Source organism: Dermacentor albipictus, chromosome 2, assembly GCF_038994185.2.
Source record: "Dermacentor albipictus isolate Rhodes 1998 colony chromosome 2, USDA_Dalb.pri_finalv2, whole genome shotgun sequence".
Lineage (NCBI taxonomy): Eukaryota > Metazoa > Arthropoda > Arachnida > Ixodida > Ixodidae > Dermacentor > Dermacentor albipictus.
This window is the reverse complement of record NC_091822.1, coordinates 123,544,022-123,565,930: the sequence shown is the minus strand read 5'-3', so window position 1 is coordinate 123,565,930 and position 21,909 is coordinate 123,544,022. Positions and strand designations below refer to the sequence as shown.

The window sequence follows — 21,909 nt, the reverse complement described above, 5'->3', positions numbered from 1 at the left end:
CGTTCTAGCTTCTGCAAACGCGCGCCTACTCATTAAAGTTATTTGCGGAGTCTGACCCAGCCCCACGTATAACCTTCGGCAACTCCGGAAGCAGCTTCGTTAATTGCACCAAGCGCGCAGGCGGTGTTTTGTGTGCGGGATTCGAAAACGTAGCAATACTAGAGGCGCGAGTCGCGACGCAAATGACGTGCATACATTAAGATACTTTGTAAAAATTCATACCGCAAGAATATTCCAAAGAAATGCTCAAAAACAGAAAGAAAAGGAATTCTAGGGACCTAATTGTAATTACGGGGTTTTACGTTGCGAAACCACTTTCTGATAATGAGGCACGCCGTAGTGGAGGACTCCAGAAATTTCGACCACCTGGGGTTCTTTAACGTGCAGCTAAATCTAAGTACACGGGTGTTTTCGCCCCCATCGAAATGCGGCCGCCGTGGCCGGGATTCGATCCTGCGACCTCGTGCTCAGCAGCCCAACACCATAGCCACTGAGCAACCACGGCGGGTATTCTAGGGACCTGTGAAGCACCAGGCGAAGAAAAGCCACGCCTGTGCCTCATGGGCAGGGACAACTCGCGACTTCGAGTGAAAAATGCCTTAAGTTGCTCAATGAAATTTACTAATCTACCGCTGCACCTGCGAAATTCCCTGCAATTTGACACAATGATGATGAGGATGTGGTCGGTTGTCTGAAACAAAAAAAAAAAATCTCGTCTCGTAATCCGAGAATTTGGAATGTCTACATCGCTAATGTCTAACGTACACATCGGAATGTCTAATCGTTACAATTAATTGTAGCGATTAGGCAGGCACTGTAAGAACATCGGCATTTTCTACATGACCTTTTACATTTACAGCAAAACATCGCATCGCTTAATACACGATATAAAAAAATGTGGAAATTGTTAACCCCGAAAACGAATGATTTCAAAGATAAGTTATCCTACATAATGCCTACACTACTTAATAAATATGTGAAAGCTGGTATAAATTTTCTGCAGTGTACACAGATCGAAGTGCGAAAACTTCAGATGCTAGGTTTCTAATTTGCATTGCGTCTCTGGTCACTTTTATACTTGTTCCTGTGCTTTGTCTGTTTGTGAAATTGAGGTATCGTTTGTATTTATTTATTTATTTATTTATTTATTGTTCTATGTTGCATGTTGTAATTGCTGCTGCTGGCTATTTTGTACAAAGGTAGCTGTGCGCCTATGTCAAGCTGTCTCTACGGAAAGCAGCTTTTACTTACAGCTCCCTTCATCAGTGTGATGATGAAAACTAAACATTATTATTATTATTATTATTATTATTATTATTATTATTATTATTATTATTATTATTATTATTATTATTATTATTATTATTATTATTAATAATAATAATTGTGAACGAAGGGGAAACTCATAGGAAGATGGAGTAGAAGTTGTGACCAGTATATAGTTTAACAAGAAATGTTGCTGAAGCCGACGTTTCGGCACGCGGACTCGTTTTGACAAAGACACGTCCGTCTGAAAGACGTTGGCTTCAGTGGCGCATTCCTTGTTTCGTCACTCCTGATCACTTCAGCGCCTGCGTAAGGTGACAACACGGAAACTAAGACGCTATGAAAAGTGAGCGTTTTCTTGAGGTTCGCTACTCTCTCACTCTTATCTCCAGGAGGTCAAGCAGTTGGAATGCTTCGTGCGTAACTCCGAACGTACATTTAAGTTCATTTATCACACAATAAGTTGTTGTTGCAGTAGTAATGAGAACAGCACTCGGCTCAAGCACTGGCGTTCGAGTGCACGTGCATTTAAAGGGTGAACCAGTTTTTTTTTTTCAAATACAATATAGATGGTGGATGAAATTATAGTTAATGACATTTAATTTCCATTTTTGGGACCCCATATGCCAGTAGGACTAAAGTTTAAGGCGATAATAATGAAATGGGGAGCTGGTTGTTCATTTCTTACATCTTTGTGCTACGGAGTGTAAGAGTGAAACGTTTCCGGGGCATTAGTGATTACCGATGCTTTTGGGAAGGTAAGATCTTGTCAAAGGGATTACAAATTGTGGTCAGCAAAACTTTGATACTTCCACTGGCGATATGACTGGCATAGTTACCGTCACTCTGTACATTGTACCCGTACAGTTTGGCTGTGTACAGGTGAACATTTATTGCACGTGACACATGTTCCTCATTAACGGCGCAATCTCAATATGAATGTTAGACAACTTGCTCATACCATGGGAACATCGCAGGTCGTCGCTGATACCGGCATTGGGCTTGGTCTTTCGTACCACGATCCTTAGACGAAAACAAACGCTTTGGGCGTTCTCATCGAGCTGCCATGGTCGCGCAGTGTGTTAACATTTCTTTGTTTCTATGCCTGTACCTCCCTGAACATTCATCTTTATTGCTGTAACAACGTTGATAAGCATCCATAAATTAACTGATGGCTGTTCCTGTACCCGTTCTTTTTTTTTCTCGTTCTGCGAAGTGCAAAAGAAAAAAGAAAGGAAAGAGAAAGAAAGTAAAAGAAAGAAGAAGAAAAAATAAAAATAAATACTTCGACCAGTTGTCCTTGCACATGTCGTCAAGGAATGCTCATGGCGGCATGCTCTGTACCGAGGGCCACGTAGCAGAATACCACTCCCGGCAGTGGGCGTTTTCCGATATTTCACTATTTGACGAAATACCTCATAATGGCCCAAATGAATCGAACACCTTCATGTACGATGTACACCTTGAGGGGCGTTAAACAACGGTTGATATTATCATAATCTAGGCCACGTCCACACTTATTAGTCCACCCGCTGACCGAATTTCAAGTTGTAGCACAAATGCATCACGAAGGTATACGTTCCCCCGTTGCCGTTGCCGTTGCCGTTAACCATATGCCGGTGTTCTGAGGTCTATAAAGTACGCATGCGCGCTGATCAAGCGCTGAAATTCGCACGTTCCTGACGCACGCCTCTCCATTTCAGGCCAGGAGCCCGGTGCTCGAAAGCGGCTGGCGCTGTTCCACCTCCGACAGAGGAGTTGCGGTGAGTACCGGACGCCTAAAAGCTCGGCGTGACCTCCACTTGGACGTTTGCCCGACTCACTAGTTACATGCAGTGCATGGCCTCCGCGATCACTCGCCACGCGTGCTCTCCGATGTGTGAGGCCATGTCTCGCAGCTCCTAGGCGTGCGCCTTACTGTTACAGCCCTTTGCCAAAAAGAAACGAACATGTGAGCCCTGCTGAACACTGTTGCTTAGTCCTAGCTACAGTATGTCGCACCTGTGAGACGCGGCAATGTAAATCTTTATAGAGTTTCCCTCTGAAGATCTACATTGCCTCTCCTCCGCGAGAGCCCTCCTTCCTCTCGGATGATGACTTGGCTCCTTGTTCAGATATCTTGAGCAATTCGGATGCAAGATGAGGCTTTCGACATTTGTGTCGCTTCATTTTCTTCTATTTCATTTAAGTGCTACCTGTTCCAATATCTTATATGTTTATATTTTTGGCGCGAGAACGTCAAATGGCCCATTCAGCGAAACAGTCTAGCGCTTTCTGTAGCAGCGTGACGGCACCTAAGCTCTCATTGCCATTGACTGCGACGCCACGTCACCCACGCTCTCGCTCTCGAAAGCCTGTGCTATCCGTGTGTTCCTTGTGCGCGCAAGCTGTCGATTGCGTTCTAATGGCGCCTCGGTAAAGCCAAGTCAAAGCGTGCCAAACGTCTCAGTGAGCTGAGATTGCAGGCGAGGAGTTCAAGGGAGGTGTTCTGGGACGATAGCTTTCGACGATACTGTCACCTCGGTCATCAGGCGCGCACTGGCTGGTCGAGCGAAACCGGATGAGCTGATTGGTTGGTTGAGCACTACACGTCACGTGAAGGCGGTAATATCGCCGGAAGTGATCGTCCGAGAATACGTCTCCGTAACTCGAAGGACCGCGCAGCGGCGTTCAATTGGACGTTACTGCTTTTGTTTTATCTTTTGTTAATAACCAAGTGAAAAGGGGCAGCCTTTGCCAGCAGACGGTGAAAAGGGCTATATTTATTTTCGTATAAGAAAAATAAGCTGCCCAATTACAGAATGTCCCCATGTCAGCGAGGGTCACAAACGAATGGTTGCGTTTCTTTTCACTGCGAACAACAGCTTTGAGCGAGAGAATAGGCTGAACGTGTACGTCCGCACTCAATGGTTCCAAATTATTGTGAAGTATAGGAAGAAGACACTCGGAGCAATGATGTTTCTGGAACCCAGATGATAGCCTTGCCAATTCGTTGCCGGCTTTTTGTGTTCTTCGTTGATTTTCCTAGTTTCCCGCTGTGCTCAATTCGTTCGTTCTAATAGCGACGAACTCATTGTTCTTGCATAGTTAGTTCCTATATCTGTTGCTTTCTCGGCCGAGGCGGCCAGGAAATCCGAGTGAAACGCAAAAATATTCACGTTCGCTTGTTAGGTTTAGACGCACCTAAATGAAAACACCACGGGACCGAAATTAATCAGGGGCTCTCTAAAGCGGCGTCCCTCGCAAACTACTGCGCAGTTTCGGGACGTTAAACCACGTAGTCTGCATTATATTTAAATATATTCCTGTTTCTCCTTGTTCTGTAGGCACTTTAACGTGCTGACCTTCGACTTCGATGGCTGCGACTCGCGAAAGCGTCGAATAAGAAGCAGCATAAGCACCCTCGCCGACGCAGACAGTCGTCGCATCAGGAGGGAAATCCTGATCGCAATCGCGCTGGGCTATAGGCCGTCGTCATCTCTAATACCCGTGTAGCTGGCGTGTGCTCCGTCTCACCACTTCCGTGCAGGGCGGCGAATGCCTTTGATCAGATCAGCCACCAAGTAACTTTAACCAGACGAAGAGCTTGCCTGCATTATCCGCAACTTAATCTCACGCGCATGCACAAACCTTGGTTGGACGGGAAGTATATCGACGTGTTGTGGGCGCAAAATGTGCGAGACATTGTCCTTCTTCCGAGACCTGCATTCGGCCGGGCCGGTGAGGGATCGCTGGTTGGCTGATGGGAAGCGTAGCCTACGCCACATTGCACAGAACAGTGGCGACAGAATACATATGCTTCGTCTCGCCTCGTGGGTGCAGCACATTCGAAGCTGTTGTACACATCATGGCAACCACTCAGGAACGAGAGGAAGTAATAGGTCCCGTTTATACTACCTTGCAAAGCGACACTAATAAGCAACACTAGATCACTTTAGGTAGGTTGAGTATTCTTTCAAAACGTTCGTTTCATTCCTTGAGTGGTAGAAGGTCCATTACTAGTAGTTGCAGAAAACGAAGGCGAAAGTTCCTTTCTTTTCTCATTTCCCATCATAATCTCTGCGCCGGCATTTCAACGAAACTTCGCGCATTTCAAGGTATTTCCTCGTATATGGGACATATTGGCGCAGGAAATCTTTGAAAGAGCTGCTAGGTCAAGTCTTTGTAGTCCTTGCTTACTATAAAAACAACATACGGAGCCCGCGTAGACGCTAGTAAAATCCATGACGTCTCAGGGAGCCACTGCGCAGGAAGTGGTGGGTGGGCCACTCGTCTTTTCTTGTCGTGTTCTTTAATGGCTTGAGGGCTTGCCAAGCATCTTCTCGAGGTGGTAGTGGCAACTCTGGTATTGCAGAAGCGTAATTTACTAATACAGACACACCTGGCACCCACTAATTTCGCTTTAACCCTGTGTGGCCTGACACCCTTTAAACAGAAGGATCCCGAACGGACCAGCGGATGGTCAGAGGCCTGTGGACGAGGAAACGTTTTCCCGTGTTTTTATTCGTAACTGACTGACAGCAACCCTTGCATTGATTGATTGATTGATTGATTGATTGATTGATTGATTGATTGATTGATTGAGCGGAAATGACTTGGAAATGTTGGCAACAAGTACACTATATCGCTGGTTTCTCTACACCCTTAAATTTTTGTTTGAAAGAAAGGTGAGCATAAGCGAAGCAAAGCCTTTCAGACGTTTTACATTTCGCCACGATACGATCGGTCAATCACTTCGACTCTTATAAAAAAAAGAAGAAACAAAGTTCGACGAAGCGAAATGAAGTACAGGTATATAACATTTCGCGTAGTCGCAGGATATACAGCTTTGTCTGCACTGCACGCATTTCGGCGAGACAGAGTGGAGCGTAGCCAGCGCGCGACCAGTGTCTCTCTATATGCCCCTCTCCCGACAGGACACGATCGAGCTGCCGCTTCTCGAGAATTCACCCCGGCGAGAGCAAATCGCGCGCGTCTAACGGCATCTTGCTCTCTCGAGCGCGACCGTCCACCGTGCGTCCACGTTGCCCGGAGCTTCCGTTAAAGCGGGCTCCTGGTGCTTAGGAGGAAGAAGTTCCCCGTCTGTCGCGTTTGTATGCGCTTGGCGCATCCGCGCGTGCGTGCGTTTATGCGCGTTAACACAGAGGTGCGCGTGGCGCGAGCGCGTAGGCTCCGTGCGCATGTGTGCACGACGGCGCACGTTCGCGCATAAATGCGCGTGCTTTCACCGTGCATGCTCGGCTGCTCCCCGAGACTCTTCGAATTTGCGTTGGAGAAATGGAGCGTGCGCATGCGTGCGCCCGAGAGTCACGCTGGCCGGCCTCCTCGCGTTCCCTTCAGCGCTCTCTCTCTCTTTCGAATGTGGCAATGGAATGTGGCTTAAGGTGTATAGGAAGCCCGTAGAGGAGAGAAGTTCAGTCGAGTTCGGGGCGGGGGACTTACGTTTACATCAGTGAGAAGTCACCCTTGCCTTTAAGCAAGCCGACAGCAAAAAGCGAGGCTGCACTGAAGTGCCCGATACGGCGCAGCAAGACGAGAAGAGAGATAGGAAGGGAGACAACGCAAGCACCAAGTTGGGCCCAGAAATTTACGTTCAGATCTAATTCCAAAAGTTTTCCGGTGCCGCTGGCTTGAACTGACCTCTGGAAGGAAATCAGACCCGCCTGTTGCCCCATACCGCCTATTCGGCAGGTTCAAGCAATGCAAGACGAAAAGACAATGCGAATCCGAATTTCAGATAATTCACATTTCGTGCCAGCGCGAACCCCAAGCTGCCGCTACGTAGTTGTTGCGGGGAGTTCTGTAGCCAAACGTGGATCGCTAAGAGTTGCATAAGCAGTCAGGTTCGAGCCCATTCAACGTCGTTCGTAGCCGCTAGTGCTTCGGAAACTATAAGGCATGCTATGTGGTCGAGCCAATAGATTGCTTTTACCATTTCTGCCGTTTGCCTCTATTTTCTTGAAGCTGGAAAAGCAATCTATTGGCTCGACCACATAGCATGCCTTATAGTGTCCGAAGCGCTGTCGGCTACAAACGACGTTAGATGGGCTCGAACCTGATGGCTTATGTAACTCTTAGTATATATATATATATATATATATACATATATAGCGACGCGGGGAAGGAAGGCTACTGCATGTGGCAGTACATATTTTCAAGCTTGCATCTCGCTGCATACGTCATGAAGTTACGAGCTGCGTTGAGAAATTCTCAACCAATGATGATGATGATCATGATGATGATGATGATGTGAGCATCTCCTTCGAAGTATGGCAGCGACACGTGTCACCAAGCTCGATCTTTAAAAAAATTACTGCCCTGTACATCTTTAATCATATTCATTTTCAAGCCTTTTGGAACGCCTGTCGGGCCGCGCCCTCAACAGAAGCGCGTGATGGCCACCCGAGGCTGTGCGTGTGCCTATCGAGCGCCCTGTATTGCAACCTCGGCTGTGTTTTCCCTGTGGTTTTTATGCCATTACTGGGTAAGGGACGGGTGTATCCCAGGTATATCACAAGTCTCCGCAATGGCGTCCCACCTGCACGGGGCCCAACGACCACTGCTTAGGCCACCGGCCTGGAGGTATACCCGCGCACCGCGGATGGCGCTGCACGGAGTCGGAAGGGCGCGTGTGCTCTAGGTTCTCGCCCGCAGAATACAGAGACGCGCATATCGCTGGTCTCTGCTATATAGCATCATCTGCGCGTTTATATCGCGAACAGTTATTATTATTCTTTTTTCGCACGACGCATTTCGGGAGCCGATTCCAACTTGGGTTGCCTATATACACTGCACGCCTACGGCACCACGCGGATGCCCTGAGCACCGACCACAATGTGCACACACATCCGCGATTAGCAACACGGAAGAGAGAGGCGAAAAGAAGTGCGCCGTGCCCAAAGGAAAGCGCGTGCGTGCACTTGCGCGTGCCTGTACGACGCTTCCCCGCTCCATTAGCGGCAGCGATATATATATATGTATATGTGTGTGTGTGTGTGTGCGTGTGAGTGCGTGTAAAGGAGCGGGAATCGCAAAGAACAACACAACAACGACGCGAGAAAGCCGACGCAGGTCGTGAATGAACTCCATAGAGATATCGTGACAGGAAGAGCGCTCAGCAGGCGAGCAATCGTCGGAAGACGAGGGGAAACGGCGGCCGCGCCACCCGCCGCCGCCCCTTCTCCTCCCACCGGTGCCGCCCAAGGGCGACGATTGCGGCGAGAAACAATTAAGCGGGAGACACACGGTCCGATTTGGTGTCCGATCCGGCAGCCGACGCGCCGGAACGGCAGCCGGAATCGAGGTGTTTTGCCGTGCCGGAGCGCCGGATCGGACGTCCGGCGTGCGCCAAACCGGGCAGATTTTCATCGTCTGACGCGTCCGACAACCGCACCGTCGTCTGGCCGCAGCCAATGACAGCGCGGCTGGCATGTGACGTTCCCTCCACGGAGGCGGCGCTGGCTGGCCGGTTTCTCGCAGTGTTTTTTTTTTTTTCCTTGCCTGCTGCAGTTTGTTTCCGACACGAAATAGTTACTAGTTCAGTAAAATTATCTCGACGTGTGCCTGTTATTCAAAGCAACGCCTAGTACACTAGGACTAGGCTACTGGCGAGATCAGGAGACGCGACGCGAGGGCATTTCGCGGGCAGACAGCCCACACCGACCGTCTGAGCGAGGCTGCTCGCTTTGCTTGCACGTTTGCCCTTCGCAACGACTGCGTCGAGTGAACCAATTGTATTTAATTACGGGCGACCTAAGTGTACAGTGTTAATTGTTTTGGCAAACATAAGCGCTCTTCGACGAGCTCGGGTTGGATCGTAAGCGCCGTCGGCCGCGGTGTCTGCCTAGCTAGGCCTACCGGCCCTATCGCTGGCTGTTAGCGGAGTCGTCAGTGGACGACGCGCCGTCGTGAAGTGTTCTGTCACTCGCAGGGGCATAACGTTATTGGAAGTGTTCGCGTAAAGCGACGCAGTGTTGTGCAGAGTTGTTTATATGGCGTTTCTCGACGTGGATATGAACTCAAGCTGGGGAGCTGCGATGTGGGTGGAGCTTACGCGCCGCTCAATCTTTCGGATGCACGCACCGTGTGTCCCGAATCGTCGTATGCCGCATGCCGGAGCATGCGGCGCCGCACGTCGGATCGGACGCCGAATCGTACCGTGTGTCTCCTGCTTTACCGCCGGGGTGGGATGCGGGAAAGGAAGAAAGAAATACGGAAGGGACCGGCGTCAATATTCGACCTGCTTCGTTACTGGCCAGAGCGGTGGCTTCGATCAGAACGCCACACGCATCGATGGTCTAGCTGCCAGGATTATGATGATGATGATGATGAGTCCGTTAACAGTGGCACAGACCTACTCTGCTGGCCACAAAACGCGTGCCATTATGACGATATATATATATACATATATGTATATATATATATATATATATATATATATATATATATATATATATATATATATATATATATATATATATATATATATATATATATATATATATGTGTATATATATATATATATATGTGTGTGTGCGTGTGCGTGTGCGTGTGTGTGTGTGTGTGAGAGAGAGAGAGATATCCATGAAAAGACAGCGTGTAATAGAGCCGGTAGCTTCGCATATTTATTTATTTTATTTATTTAAAATACTCTCAATGCCTGATGGTGTTACAGAGAGGAGTGGTGAATCATTATACAATGTTAGATATAGCAGTCTGAAAGGATGAATGAACCGGATTGCTGGCGACCGAGGCGGGGAGGTAGTGCCATTCGGATGCTGCCTTGGGCAGAAATGAATTGAAGAAAAAGTTTGTGCGGCAACTTGGTACTTGTATCTTGACATCGTGGTCAATTCGCGATGAAATATAAGGGGGTGATATAAAAATATCATTTTTTAAATTCTGGGTTAGTACAGTACATTTTATGAAAGAGTGATAACCGGGCGAGTTTCCTTCTTAATGATTGGTCTGGCAGATGAAGGCTAGTTTTGATGGCGGTTACACTGGCACTGCGGGAATAAACGCATACAATGAAACATGCAGAGCGGCTCTGAATGGCTGCGGGTAAGTATGTTAGCTGTAATGTAGAGGGATCCCAAGTTGATGAAGCATACTCTAGTGTAGACCTTACTAATGCTTTATATAATGTAACTTTTAGGGAAGAGAGCGCGAGAAAAATTGCCACGTAAAAAACCTAGTGTTCGATTGGCAGAGTTTGTCACGTATTCAGTGTGAGTTTGCCATGGCAGATTGTTAGTAATGTGAACACCTAAATATTTATAGGAAGTGACAGAGGACAGAATATAATTGTTAATTTTGCGTGAGGATGTTGGAACAGCACTACCGCGAGAAAATTTCATCATTTTACATTTGTTGACGTTTAGTTTCATTAGCTATTGATTACACCACGAAAAAGTGGTGTTAAGATCAGATTGAAGTAAAAAAGGAATCATCCGCGTTAGTTATTTCACCATAAATAACGCAGTCATCACCATAAAGACGGATGTTAGACGTCAATTTCTCCGGCAGATCGTTAATGTAAATAAGGAATAAAAGAGGCCCAAGGACTGCAACTTGTGGCACACCTGAAGTTACGAAACAGGTTGGTGAAGCGGAATTGTTAGCAGATACGAACTGAGTTCGTTTGCCGAGAAAGCATTCAATCCACTTAAGTAAATTAAGGTCGATGTTAAGTCTGTTTAATTTCAGAAGAAGTAGACGATGGCATACTGTGTCAAAGGCTTTTTCAAGGTCTAAAACTATACAATCAATGCAAGAACCTCGGTCCAGAGATGAGAACAGGTCATTAGTAAACATAACTAGTTGTGTCTAACATGAAATTGTTTTTTCGAAAACCATGTTGATATTTACTAAAAACAGTTGTTAGATTCAAGAAAAAGCACGAGATCAGAGAAAATTATGTGTTCCAGAAGTTTTCCGGAAATGCTGGTTAACGAAATGGGTCAGTAGTTGATAGCGCATGGAGGGCTACCTTGCTTTAAAATGGGCACCACCTTCCCCACCTTCCAGTCGTTTGACAGCACACCGCATTCTAAGGACTGCTTGAAAATTTTAGATAAAATAATAGATTAGTGGCTTAAAGTGCGTTTCAAAGGCTGAGCAGTTATTTCATCAGGGCTGGGTGCAGATACCTCTAGATTCTCCGAGTTTTGTTATTGCAACCCAGTCAATGATTATGGGATCCATCGTGAGAAACAAGAGGCCATTAAACACGGATGATGAAAAAGACTGAACATCAGAAAGCGAACATTTAAATACGTTATGCAGGCAACACAGCGCATATCAGATGGTATGACGTTCCCCGTTTCATCAAATAGTTGCATATCTTGTTTCGGTTTACCGCTAACCACTTTCCAAAATTTATGCGGTTTATTTCGAAGCAGCGAAGGAAGATAGCTTCAAAAGAAATTGCGCTTGGCCGCTTCAAGTTCACGCTTGTAATCAGAAACGCAGTTTTGATAAGCTGCCCTGCGCTCGGCTTTATCACTTGATACTGCTTTTCTGTAAACAAGAATACATAAAAATTATCATAAATAACACTTAAAGGAAAGAGTTGGCGGGAAGGTGTTAGATTATTATTATTATTATTATTATTATTATTATTATTATTATTATTATTATTATTATTATTATTATTATTATTATTATTATTATTATTATTCGCAGACCATCTGCGTTTCCTCCTCTTTCTCAATCCCCCGCACCCTTTCGGTTTTCATTTCATTTATTTTGTTGCGCATCATTCTACTTAACGCAAAGAGAGAGAGAGAGAGAGAGAGAAGGGAAGAAGGAAAGGCAGGGAGGTTAACCAGACTGAGTCCAGTTTGCTACCCTACACGTGGGGAGGGGAATGGGGAGTGAAAGAGAATGAGAGAGAGAGAACTTAGGTGTAAGATGTCTATAGTCGGGCACTCAAGTCTGTTGCCTTCAGGTAGTACTTAACGCAAAAGTATATGAAATGTCAAGCAGAAAAAAAAATGTTGAAACGGGACCAACGAGCTCTAAACACTTCCGTTTCGCGTTTCTTTATGCACTGCGCCGATTCGAGAACGACGTACAACGTGCAGCGAAGCGGACGCGCCCAGGCGAACAAGTTCATTCCGATTATACAACAGGAACGGTGGTATACGCGCGGTACGTGAATGTTGGAAGTACTCGAGGCACGGCTTCAGCTACCGCCCCCTTTTTTACTGTTGCCAGGCGAACGCTCGTCTTGGCTCGTGCACCAACGTTTCGATGTGTGTGTTCTTTTTCGCGCGCATACTTCGCGCGCGCGCGCGCATTCAGCCCACCCTTTCCCTCGCAGCTATACAGGTCGCACCCTTGCACGTCCTCGTTTACATTGCGAAATTAATTCCTCTGGCCGTATAACTGTATAGCGCTCGTCACTTCAACTGTTCAACGTGTGGGGCTTGCGAGGGGCCCACGAGAAGCGAGGAGTCCGCCACCGTCGCACTTTATAGTTTCGATTTCTTTTTTTTTTTTCATTTCGTGGCGCTGCCTGCCGCGGGAATGAAATTCGATTGGGACACTATTTGCCGATGCAAATCGGCGCTCGCCTTATTTCCCGGCCGAGAGTAATAAAATTGTGACAGTTCCGTGCAAACAGCGCTGTTTTATCTCCGCGACCGGAGGAGTGAACACTCTGAACAGGCAGGGCTTGCCGACGTGATAAGAGCCTTTGATTTCTTGTGCCGGACGGCAAAAGGTGCCGTGAAGTCTTGATGCTTTGTCTGCCGTTCGGGACAGGTGATTTATTCTTCCGCCTCGTTCGAAGTGTATAGTAGCGAATTCTCCCGTTACAGATTGCTACAACTGCTGGTTTTTTTCTTTTTCTTCTTTTTTTTTCAGTGGAGGCTGGAATTACTCGGTGGGTGCCTTTCTATTCGTTTCCTTTTTTCTTTTCAATTGAGCACATGTCACCTTCCCTGTGACACGCTGCGGTATTGATGAAAATAACGTACCAACCAGAATGCAACGCGCGCAGAGACTCGGAAGGAACGACGCTGTCGGCAAATATTAGCCCTTGACAAGTGCGGAACCAAGTGCCCTAGATTTCGTAATTACGAAACCGCGCCTTTACAATACGGATGACGGCGTAAAAACTGTGCAAGAACAACAAAAAATTTGCCGTGCAAAATTTTTTGTTGGTCATCTTCCCTCGTTTTCTTGCGAGGACATCGGGGGCATTGACATCGAACGCGCGCCCGATACGTGGGCTGGAGCAACGTTACTAGACTAGCTTCAGTTGTAAAACTCCCCGCCCGCGCGCTTACAGCCGCTGTCGCCACTTCTGTAACAGCCGCCAGAGGGCAACGCTGTTCCATCGGGCTCCACTGCAGACGCCTCGTCACAGCCTTGAGCTCGTACGGACGGGCAGTTTGCGCGTGTTTCACGCTCGCTGGCGTTCTCCCTTGTCCGAATTAGTGATACCACGAGAAAGCGGTATCCACCTACAGCAATAAGATTTATCGCGCCAATTCGTTAATACTGAAAAAAGGGTAAACTGCACGAAAGGAAGAAACGCATTCAGCGAAGCGCAGAAGCTGCGTTTCTAAATGTTGTTTCTTCCTGTCGTCTTAACGTTTCGCGCAGTTTAGGCTCACGAGCCTGAATATCTGGCCAAAGTGCGTGATTGCAGGATGATCTTCATCCCCACCGAAGTTTCTCAACACGCCAAAGAAGCGCTACAAAAAGAAAGATGAGGTCGGTCTTTGTACACACAAGCCACACACAAAAAAAAGTCGGATTTTTCATTCCGTGAAGATGGTTAATCAGCGAAGCTGAAAGTGCGGCCCCTGTGTTTATCACTGGGTTAATCCCGAGGGTTCATTAAAGTATTTCTCAGTTATGAGGTTACACACACAATCGGCTGCGAGAGAGAACGACGTCACTGACGGTATGTCCGCAGTTGTCGCTTGCGTTCGATGTCTCGAGTTTGCTCGGCGGCGTGGTTAGCAGCCTTCGCCTGCGATTTGCTGCTTGTGATTCTTCGAAATTAAATTTCTTCAAAAATTAAATGTTTCCGTTACGTATGACCATGAGTGGCTCATACTCCCTTAAGCAATGGCTCATACCACCGTAAACGCGGCCTCCCCATTACAACGACAGAAGTGAAGTGAAATTCTACGCTGGAAAGATGAACGGCCACACAGCCAGCTGTGGAAGACGACGACGAACGCGGGAGCAGTGGCACGAGCGCGTGCCGTTGATTTCGCAGCGAGTTCCCGGTCGGCACGAGGAATCGCTCTGTTTCACGCCGAGCGAAGCGTCGCATTTCTGGGAGCACAGAAAAAGTGGTGCGCCGAACTGTCGACATCGTTCCGATAGCGGCCTATGCTGCCAGGTACGCAGCACCTCGGCATCGTCTGCTGATATTCTTAAGAAACTCGGCGAAGGCTACAGTTTCACGGATGACATGCTTGCTGAAATTCGCCGCCAACAACGAACCACAGAATACACCAACGCTGCACCGCGTGCTTAGTCCGGCCCGCCCGCGTAGCCGGCTAGTGAGGAAGTGAAGCCGGGCGCGACTGCAGCGCCACGAACGCGCGGGCGGGTGGCGGTTCCGCGCAACGGCGCCGAGTTTTAAAACTGAAGCTAGTCTAGTAACGTTGGGCTGGAGGGAGGGGCGGCGTTGTAACCTACCAACACCGGCCGCGGAAATTATATAGCGAACAAATATTCTGGGACGAGCTATCCAATGACAAAGCATAGAAACCGGAGCCTATGGACTACTGCACACGGGCGTTCCGACTTGCTGACGCTCGTGGCATGCATAATGCAATAGCATCGCGACTTGCATTGTGATGACAACACAGACCACGTGACCGTTAATACGAAGCGCTCACTGCGCGCAGGGTTTGCCTGCCTGCAACGTACGCATGTGCGAGACTATACGACTGCAGGCGTTCTACTGTAGTTATCGCCAAATTGAAGCTCTCAAAGCTGCGTCACCTGTTGCAGCTCGTCTCCCGAATGATGTAGCTGGTTATGCATGTAACTGGTTACTGAAAAAAAAAAGCAGTTCTATTACAGCGGCCGCTACCGCGCAAAAGTTAACCGGTCAATTACAAAACTACCCAAAATGTGTAACCGATTACAAGAAATTACATATATGTAATTTGTCTGTATATATGATCACAATAAATACAATTTTGTGCATCACATTTAGTTTTATAGCATCTAACTGATGGCTTCACGAACGCTTTGCTTGACGTACAGCCGAGCCTGTGCGTTGGACCTGCGTAATTTTTGGTGTGCACCCGAAGGTTTTTTTTTTCGCCATAAACGAATTATTCGAATTCATTCGGCACAGGCACTGTCGCTTATTACGACCGAAATCGCGTTACACATGTTGTGAAATTGCGGGCTTCTATCAGTAACAATAGGCTCACGTAATGAAAACAACAACAAAAACAACTACCACAACAACAACAAAACAACGAGAAGAGAGATAACCGGAAAACTCACGGCACTGACTCAAACATGCCACATTTCGGGCGTAAAATAGAATACAAGATGCTGGTGCGTTACGCCTCCGAGCCTCGAACGCGACGGCTCTGGTAGACCGAAACGACACGGACGTATAACCGCCTTCGCCGACAACGCAGCGGGCGCGCGTAAAACCGCTGCTCCGTTCTGGCTCACTGCATGGACGCGTCGCACGAGACATTCCTCGCGTCGCCGAGATACAACAAGTAGGCGGCATGTCTTGCCGTAAATAGAAGGCCGGAGACTCGCACTGGACGTCAAACATTCCTCCGTTTTTTTTCGTTCTCTCCTCGCGTACTCGAAGTCCGCGTCTTCGTTGCTTCGCCAGCTACAGGATTTGCAGGACTTCTTTACGTGAAACATTATTTTTATTTGTTTTTCCTTTCCTCGCGATGCCGGTCTTGGCTTCTCCTCCGAGGTCTGTGGCGGCGGCGATAAGCAGGAATTGGGTGACACCAATGTGGGCTACCTCCCATTTGCGACGGCCTCGCGCGCTGCCGTACTGCTGCTGCGGCATCGAACACTTCTTTCTTTCTTTCTTTCTTTCTTTCTTTCTTTTTGGACAAGTCATTTTCTTTTCCGTGGGTGTCGGTGGGACCTGCACAAGAGAGAAAGATAGAGGGATTGTATACGTAACGGGCAACACGACGGGCGGTCGCACGAAAGCAACACAAGCTGCATCCGTTGCTGTTGCTGTTGCAGCGATATTCGGGGCAGCGACAATAGAGAGAAAAAGCGAGGAAATTTTTTTTCCTTTTTTTATTTGACAGCAGAAAAATGAAAAGGTGTTCGGCAATATAAGCAGGCGCCTATAAGCGACCGAGTTATATAAGCCGCTATATAAAAAGGAAGGAAAGTCGGGAGCTCCCGTTTTAGCACACGTGAGGGGCTGCGCGGGGGTTGTGCACATGTCGCGCCCCCAAATGCAAAGGTCCCGGGCTATCGGTGCCGCCGTATAACAAAAGGCACCGCGTTCACTTAAGCAGCAGCATCTAGGAAGACATTGAAAAAGAAAGAAAGAACGAATGATAAGCGATATGACCCATAAATTCATATGTCCCAAATAACGGGTGCAGAGCCCCGATTCTCAAAGCAGATCGTATACGACAGAGCGGTCCACAAACACCCGAAGGCGAATCGCGACATCAAAGCAAAGGTAGCCAACCAACGTGAAGAGTTCGTGGGCCGGAACGAAGCGTTTTGTGGATAGGGCCCCGATTCTCAGCGTTTTTTTTTTCTTTTTTCCTTTTAATTTTTAAAATTGTTCCCAGAAAAGCAGTGACTTCCGCGAAAGAACGTATAGTTCTGAGCTCGAGGCTACGTTTTAATTCGCGGGCCGCGAACTGCATGCCGAACCTCCACTGACATTAGTTCGTTTGGAACCACCATCGTCTGACCGAATGCCCAACGAGAATGCTTCGCGCGCCATTACTTGAGTGGACTTCTGCTGACACCTGCCGCAATACTGCAGAGCACAGAAGGTATACAGAAAGGCTGATGACCTCATTTCACGCAGTAGTAACTGTCAACGAAGCCGCGCCCGACGAGCTTCGGAGCGAATGCAGCACTTCCGTTTATGTCCGCGCGTTAACGAGTCGCAGAGAAACGGGGCAACGGTATGCAGAGCACGGAGGCGCGCGCGCTGACAGCCCACTGGCTCGATGCGGCCGTGCGCGTGCTCACGAAGCAACGAGCGTTCGTGTACACCGTACACGCCAACTGCGTACCTGGTGTTGATTCTCGTTTAGCAGGGGGCCACTATCGTGCCGCCCGCGTACGTATAGGTTCAGATCGCGGCGTAGCCCCGCGCGCTAGGTAACGCCTGCGTCCGTTACTCGGCAGTGAGCCATGAGTTCCACGGATTTCAACTGCTCGCGGTCGAGCTCGAATGAACGTCCGGGCGCTGCCGCTAGCTTTCTGCGTCGTGGTCTGCTTGGAGGGAGCAAGGGGGAAGGGGGGGGGGAGGGGGGAGGACGACGACTCACGGACCACGGACGCTGCTTGGCGTGGACGCGACGACCGATAGACGCCTTGTCCCGTCGCTGTTGTTGTCGTCGATGCTCGAGGCGACGTCGTGACGGACGCACGGCTCTCTTCCCCTCGATTCACATCCGGCAGCCGCGACCGTGTCTCCTCTCCGTCGCATTTTGTTGAGACATCACGTCGGAAGACGACCCTCCTCGTCGGCTGTCGCGCTTGGCGAGCGCACGTCCGACATGTGTCTGAGCACTGCATGCGTGCACGCTGCGGAGATGTCGCCGAGATCCCCGTGCAGCCGAGGAAAAAAAAAAAACAAGAGGAGGAAGAGAGACGGGCGTGGAGAAGAGAGATGGGGGAGGAGGAGGGAGATGCAGGAAGGCGTTGAATGTAATGATATGGACGCGTGACTGATGTCCCTCGTTCGTCGTTCTTGAGACATGCGAAGTAATCGCACACGGTGGCTGTCGCGCCGCGGCTTCTGCGATGATGTCTGTGTTTTGGCCCGCCGGCGACTGCTTCTGTGGTGCCGTTATCCACACGGCGCGTCTCCGCGTGCAACGGCGACTCCGCAGGAAACCGGCACCGTGTCGAATTTCCGACACCGACTTGAACAGGGTGAAGTATAGCCGTGAGGGAGAGACCGTTGTACATCCGTACACTCAGTGCTTACTCTCTTCCCTTTTCTCCTTACCGTTTCCCCAAACTCCAGTGTAGGATAGCAGACCTAGTGCTCGTCTAGCTGACCTCTCTGCCTTTCCTGTCCTTGCTCCCTCTCTCAAAATAAATAATTAAGAGGCCGCCCAGTAGAGACACCCTGCAGCATCTCTTCAAACCAGGGTGCGATGCTATTCCAGCAGAGCCTTTTAAATACCAATATAAACGGAGGTATGAAGAGCGCAGTATTTACATTTCACATTCCTCTGCAACGCAATTCCGCCCAGCGGGGCGCGGCGGTGCCGGTAGCAGTGTCCCTCAAGCATTGCTCCTTTAATACTTTTTCTTGTTTCTCCGAACGTTGGCGTCCGACCACTGCATAGACTTCTTGATTTACCATGGTGAGGCGGCCTTTGATCGTGGCCTATATCCAAGGTGCAAAACTTACTCCAGCATCGTCGACCCCTGATGACAATAGTCAAGAGGGGAGGAGAATTTGTTCTACAACAAAGGTACCAACGAGCAGGTACGGGACGGCTGGGAGGCGGTAACGACGCGTTAACGTTAACGCTTGCTATAGAGAAAATTGAAGGGGTGCGCATACGTTTGCGAACTTTTGCTCGGGAGTAAGTCATGGTCATGAGCACTCGTTATATGAGGCATTAAAGTAGTAGTAGTAACAAACATTGATGATCGAAAGAGCGGGCGGCGTCCTCGCCCTGGGGTTGTCGGCGTCCTCAGTCTAGGAAGCACAAAGACTCCTTAGCATGCAATATATATATATATATATATATATATATATATATATATATATATATATATATATATATATATATATATATACAGCGGGTAATTGCCAACGATAATTTGAGTCAATGGCGCAAGTGCCAAAAGTTAAGTTTGGGTAAACAAATAATTGGATAAAGAAAACGATAAGAAAATAGGCACCTTCACCATAACAATCGCCCAAACGCTGGCGCGCTTGTTCTGACGTCATTGATGGTGCAAAAAAGAGGAGGCCTCGAATTATAGTCACAGGGGAGATGGGGCAATATATTAAGCAAGACTGTAGCCCCTTGCTTGCTGTGTGCAGCAAGTAAAGAGCTAGTCTAGGGCAGCCTAGTCTACCGATCGCGATTTTTTTTTTGCCCACGCTCAAAAGAGTGTCGGAGACTTCTTTTAAAGCTTAATTGAAACAGACAAACAAACACACACAAGTTTTTTCATCGCGATGACAGCATTAAGTTTCACACCTAAGAGCTAGGTGAATGATAATGAGAAAGTGGAACTTTTATATGGTCGTTCACCATGTGCATTGACCTCATAACGACTTCAAAGCTGCTATACAGTGAGATATGTGCAGCTTCGTAAAGCGACAAAAATGTGTTCGCTGGTGCAATGTCTTTCTTCTGTTGCTGATGGCAGTGCTGCATCCAGTTGGTTGAGGACTTGGTATAGTGATCGCAAGTTTTATGAGTGATTATGGCAAACTGAAATGAACAGTTATATTTCATACGTCCCTCTCTGTATTGTAAGGATTGCTTTCGGGCATGAAATACATGGTAGCTGGACCATGCCGTCGTCCAACTCATCTACGCTGAGGACGTTGTTGAAGGGAGAGACTTATGCTCATCGAGAACGAGGAATATGGAATTTATTTACACTATCTACATGAAGGGTAGATAACGTTACAGTTCATCAGTCTAGCATGACTAAAGGAGAATGCACACTGAACAGCCGACAGCGGCTGCTTAAATACACTCTGTCCTCCCTAGAGCACTAGGTGAGGGAAAACGGCCGTTCAACCTTCGACCAATGGGAGCGTCCAAAGACATCGTACCCGACCCGCCTTTGTGGGGGAGGGTTTACGCACTCACTTCCGCACAGGCTTCACTGAACATATCGAGGTGAGAGGGTTCTTGCAGACAGAGGTCTTGACCCGAGCAGGCGCAACTTAATCCCAGAGTTGACCCTACAGTCAGTGACCACCGCGTCTGTCCATTGACTGTGTCCTATTCTGGTGCCCGTGAGGTTGCACCGCAAAACATCTCCTTCCAGGAGTTCCCCCGCTCCAATCAAACCGTGAAGGCGACGGCGACTCCACTAGCAATTCTTGAAAGACATGGTGGCGCCGATGGGCTGCTGACGCGGCGCATTGTCGTCCTTACAAAGCGAGTCGCTGCAGCAGACATGACGGCGCCGATGGGCTGTTGACGCGGCGCATTGTCGTCCTTACAAAGCGAGTCACCGCAGCAGCGGGCTGGGAGAGTTCGGAGGTCACCTCTCCTCTAGATCACCACCTCCGCAGCTGCGGTGGGGTGGGATAATTTTGTAGGTCGGTACCATTGCAGGCCGATCGTAACAGTATATCCCCTTAAATGTTCACCACGTCAACATACGCCTGCGCCACTTCTGCGTCTTCTTCGCGCGTGAAAAAAATTGTTTTTCACTATGCCTATACGCTATACGTATGAGACAGGTTAACAATTACAGCATTCAGGAAGAAGCAGCTTACGTCACGAATCGAATATTCTTCTGTAGCGGCTACTGAGCGTAATTGGTGACTATCTGCTATCCTTCTCGAAATTCTCTCTCTCTCTCTCTTTCGGTGCTGATTGAAAGGAACCGGTTTGAGTGGCATCGTATTGCTGACTGTGCATTGCGGTGACGAATCGTTTAATTCCTTGAGAGCGTCTTTATAAATTTTTTTTGCGAAGCACTACTCTGCACTACTCGATTCCTGACGGAAAGGAGATACACCTAAGTGGTAGGAAGGCGACGTCGGAATTAGTTTTATCTGATGCCGCCATGAGGGTGCATGGGGCTATATTAACGCGACAGCGTTAAGGGCCCCGTGTCGCAGAAAATGCGGCGTCAGCGTCGCGCGTCGACCATGATTTCGCCAAAAATAATTTCCTACCATGCAAACACAACGACGCACACCCAACCACGCAAACCATCCGCCTAGCGCAAAGAAGTTCCTGAACTAATTGAATTTCTCAAAGTAAAATACATCAGAAAAAATCATAAAGTGCGACTTGCACACAACCTACAGACATGATAGCGTCGGATTGCAATTTGAATATACGAAAAAACTCAATTCTGTTACGCAGAAATTAAAGAAAACCCCTTTTACTGCGTTTCTACTATGCTAGAGCCAGACACGGCATCTGAGATTTGCGGACGCAGGCGCGCGCAAATATCGGATGCCATGGAGCCGCGCGCCTGGTTCCTTGCAACACCTCCAGATGGCGTTCGCCTCTGCCACATCGCGGGGGAAAGTAAAAATGTCCGCAGTAGAGTTTAGTAAGAGGCGATTGGAAGCTTGGTGGAAGAAAAGTAGGGAAACGAAGAAAAACAGGGAAACGGGGTTCAGAAACTTTGGTTAAGGGAAATCATCGTGGGTTTCTTTTTATACTTCCTTTCATTTTTTTTAAAACATAGCTAGGACATTAGGCAATAAAATAAAAAGAGCCTGTTGGCGCAAACTACCGC

At 48.2% G+C, this 21,909-nt stretch overlaps 1 protein-coding gene across 1 annotated transcript in view; it reads left to right on the top strand.

Annotated features, from left to right (window-relative positions):
* The window catches only part of LOC135910746 (pleckstrin homology domain-containing family G member 5-like), a 747,540-nt gene that overhangs the window by 69,584 nt on the left and 656,047 nt on the right, over positions 1 to 21,909 (top strand). Inside the window, exon 2 of the mRNA XM_065442817.2 lies at positions 2,970 to 3,029. Coding sequence (XP_065298889.1) covers positions 2,970 to 3,029 — 60 coding nt within the window. The remainder of the gene's footprint in view (positions 1 to 2,969; positions 3,030 to 21,909) is intronic.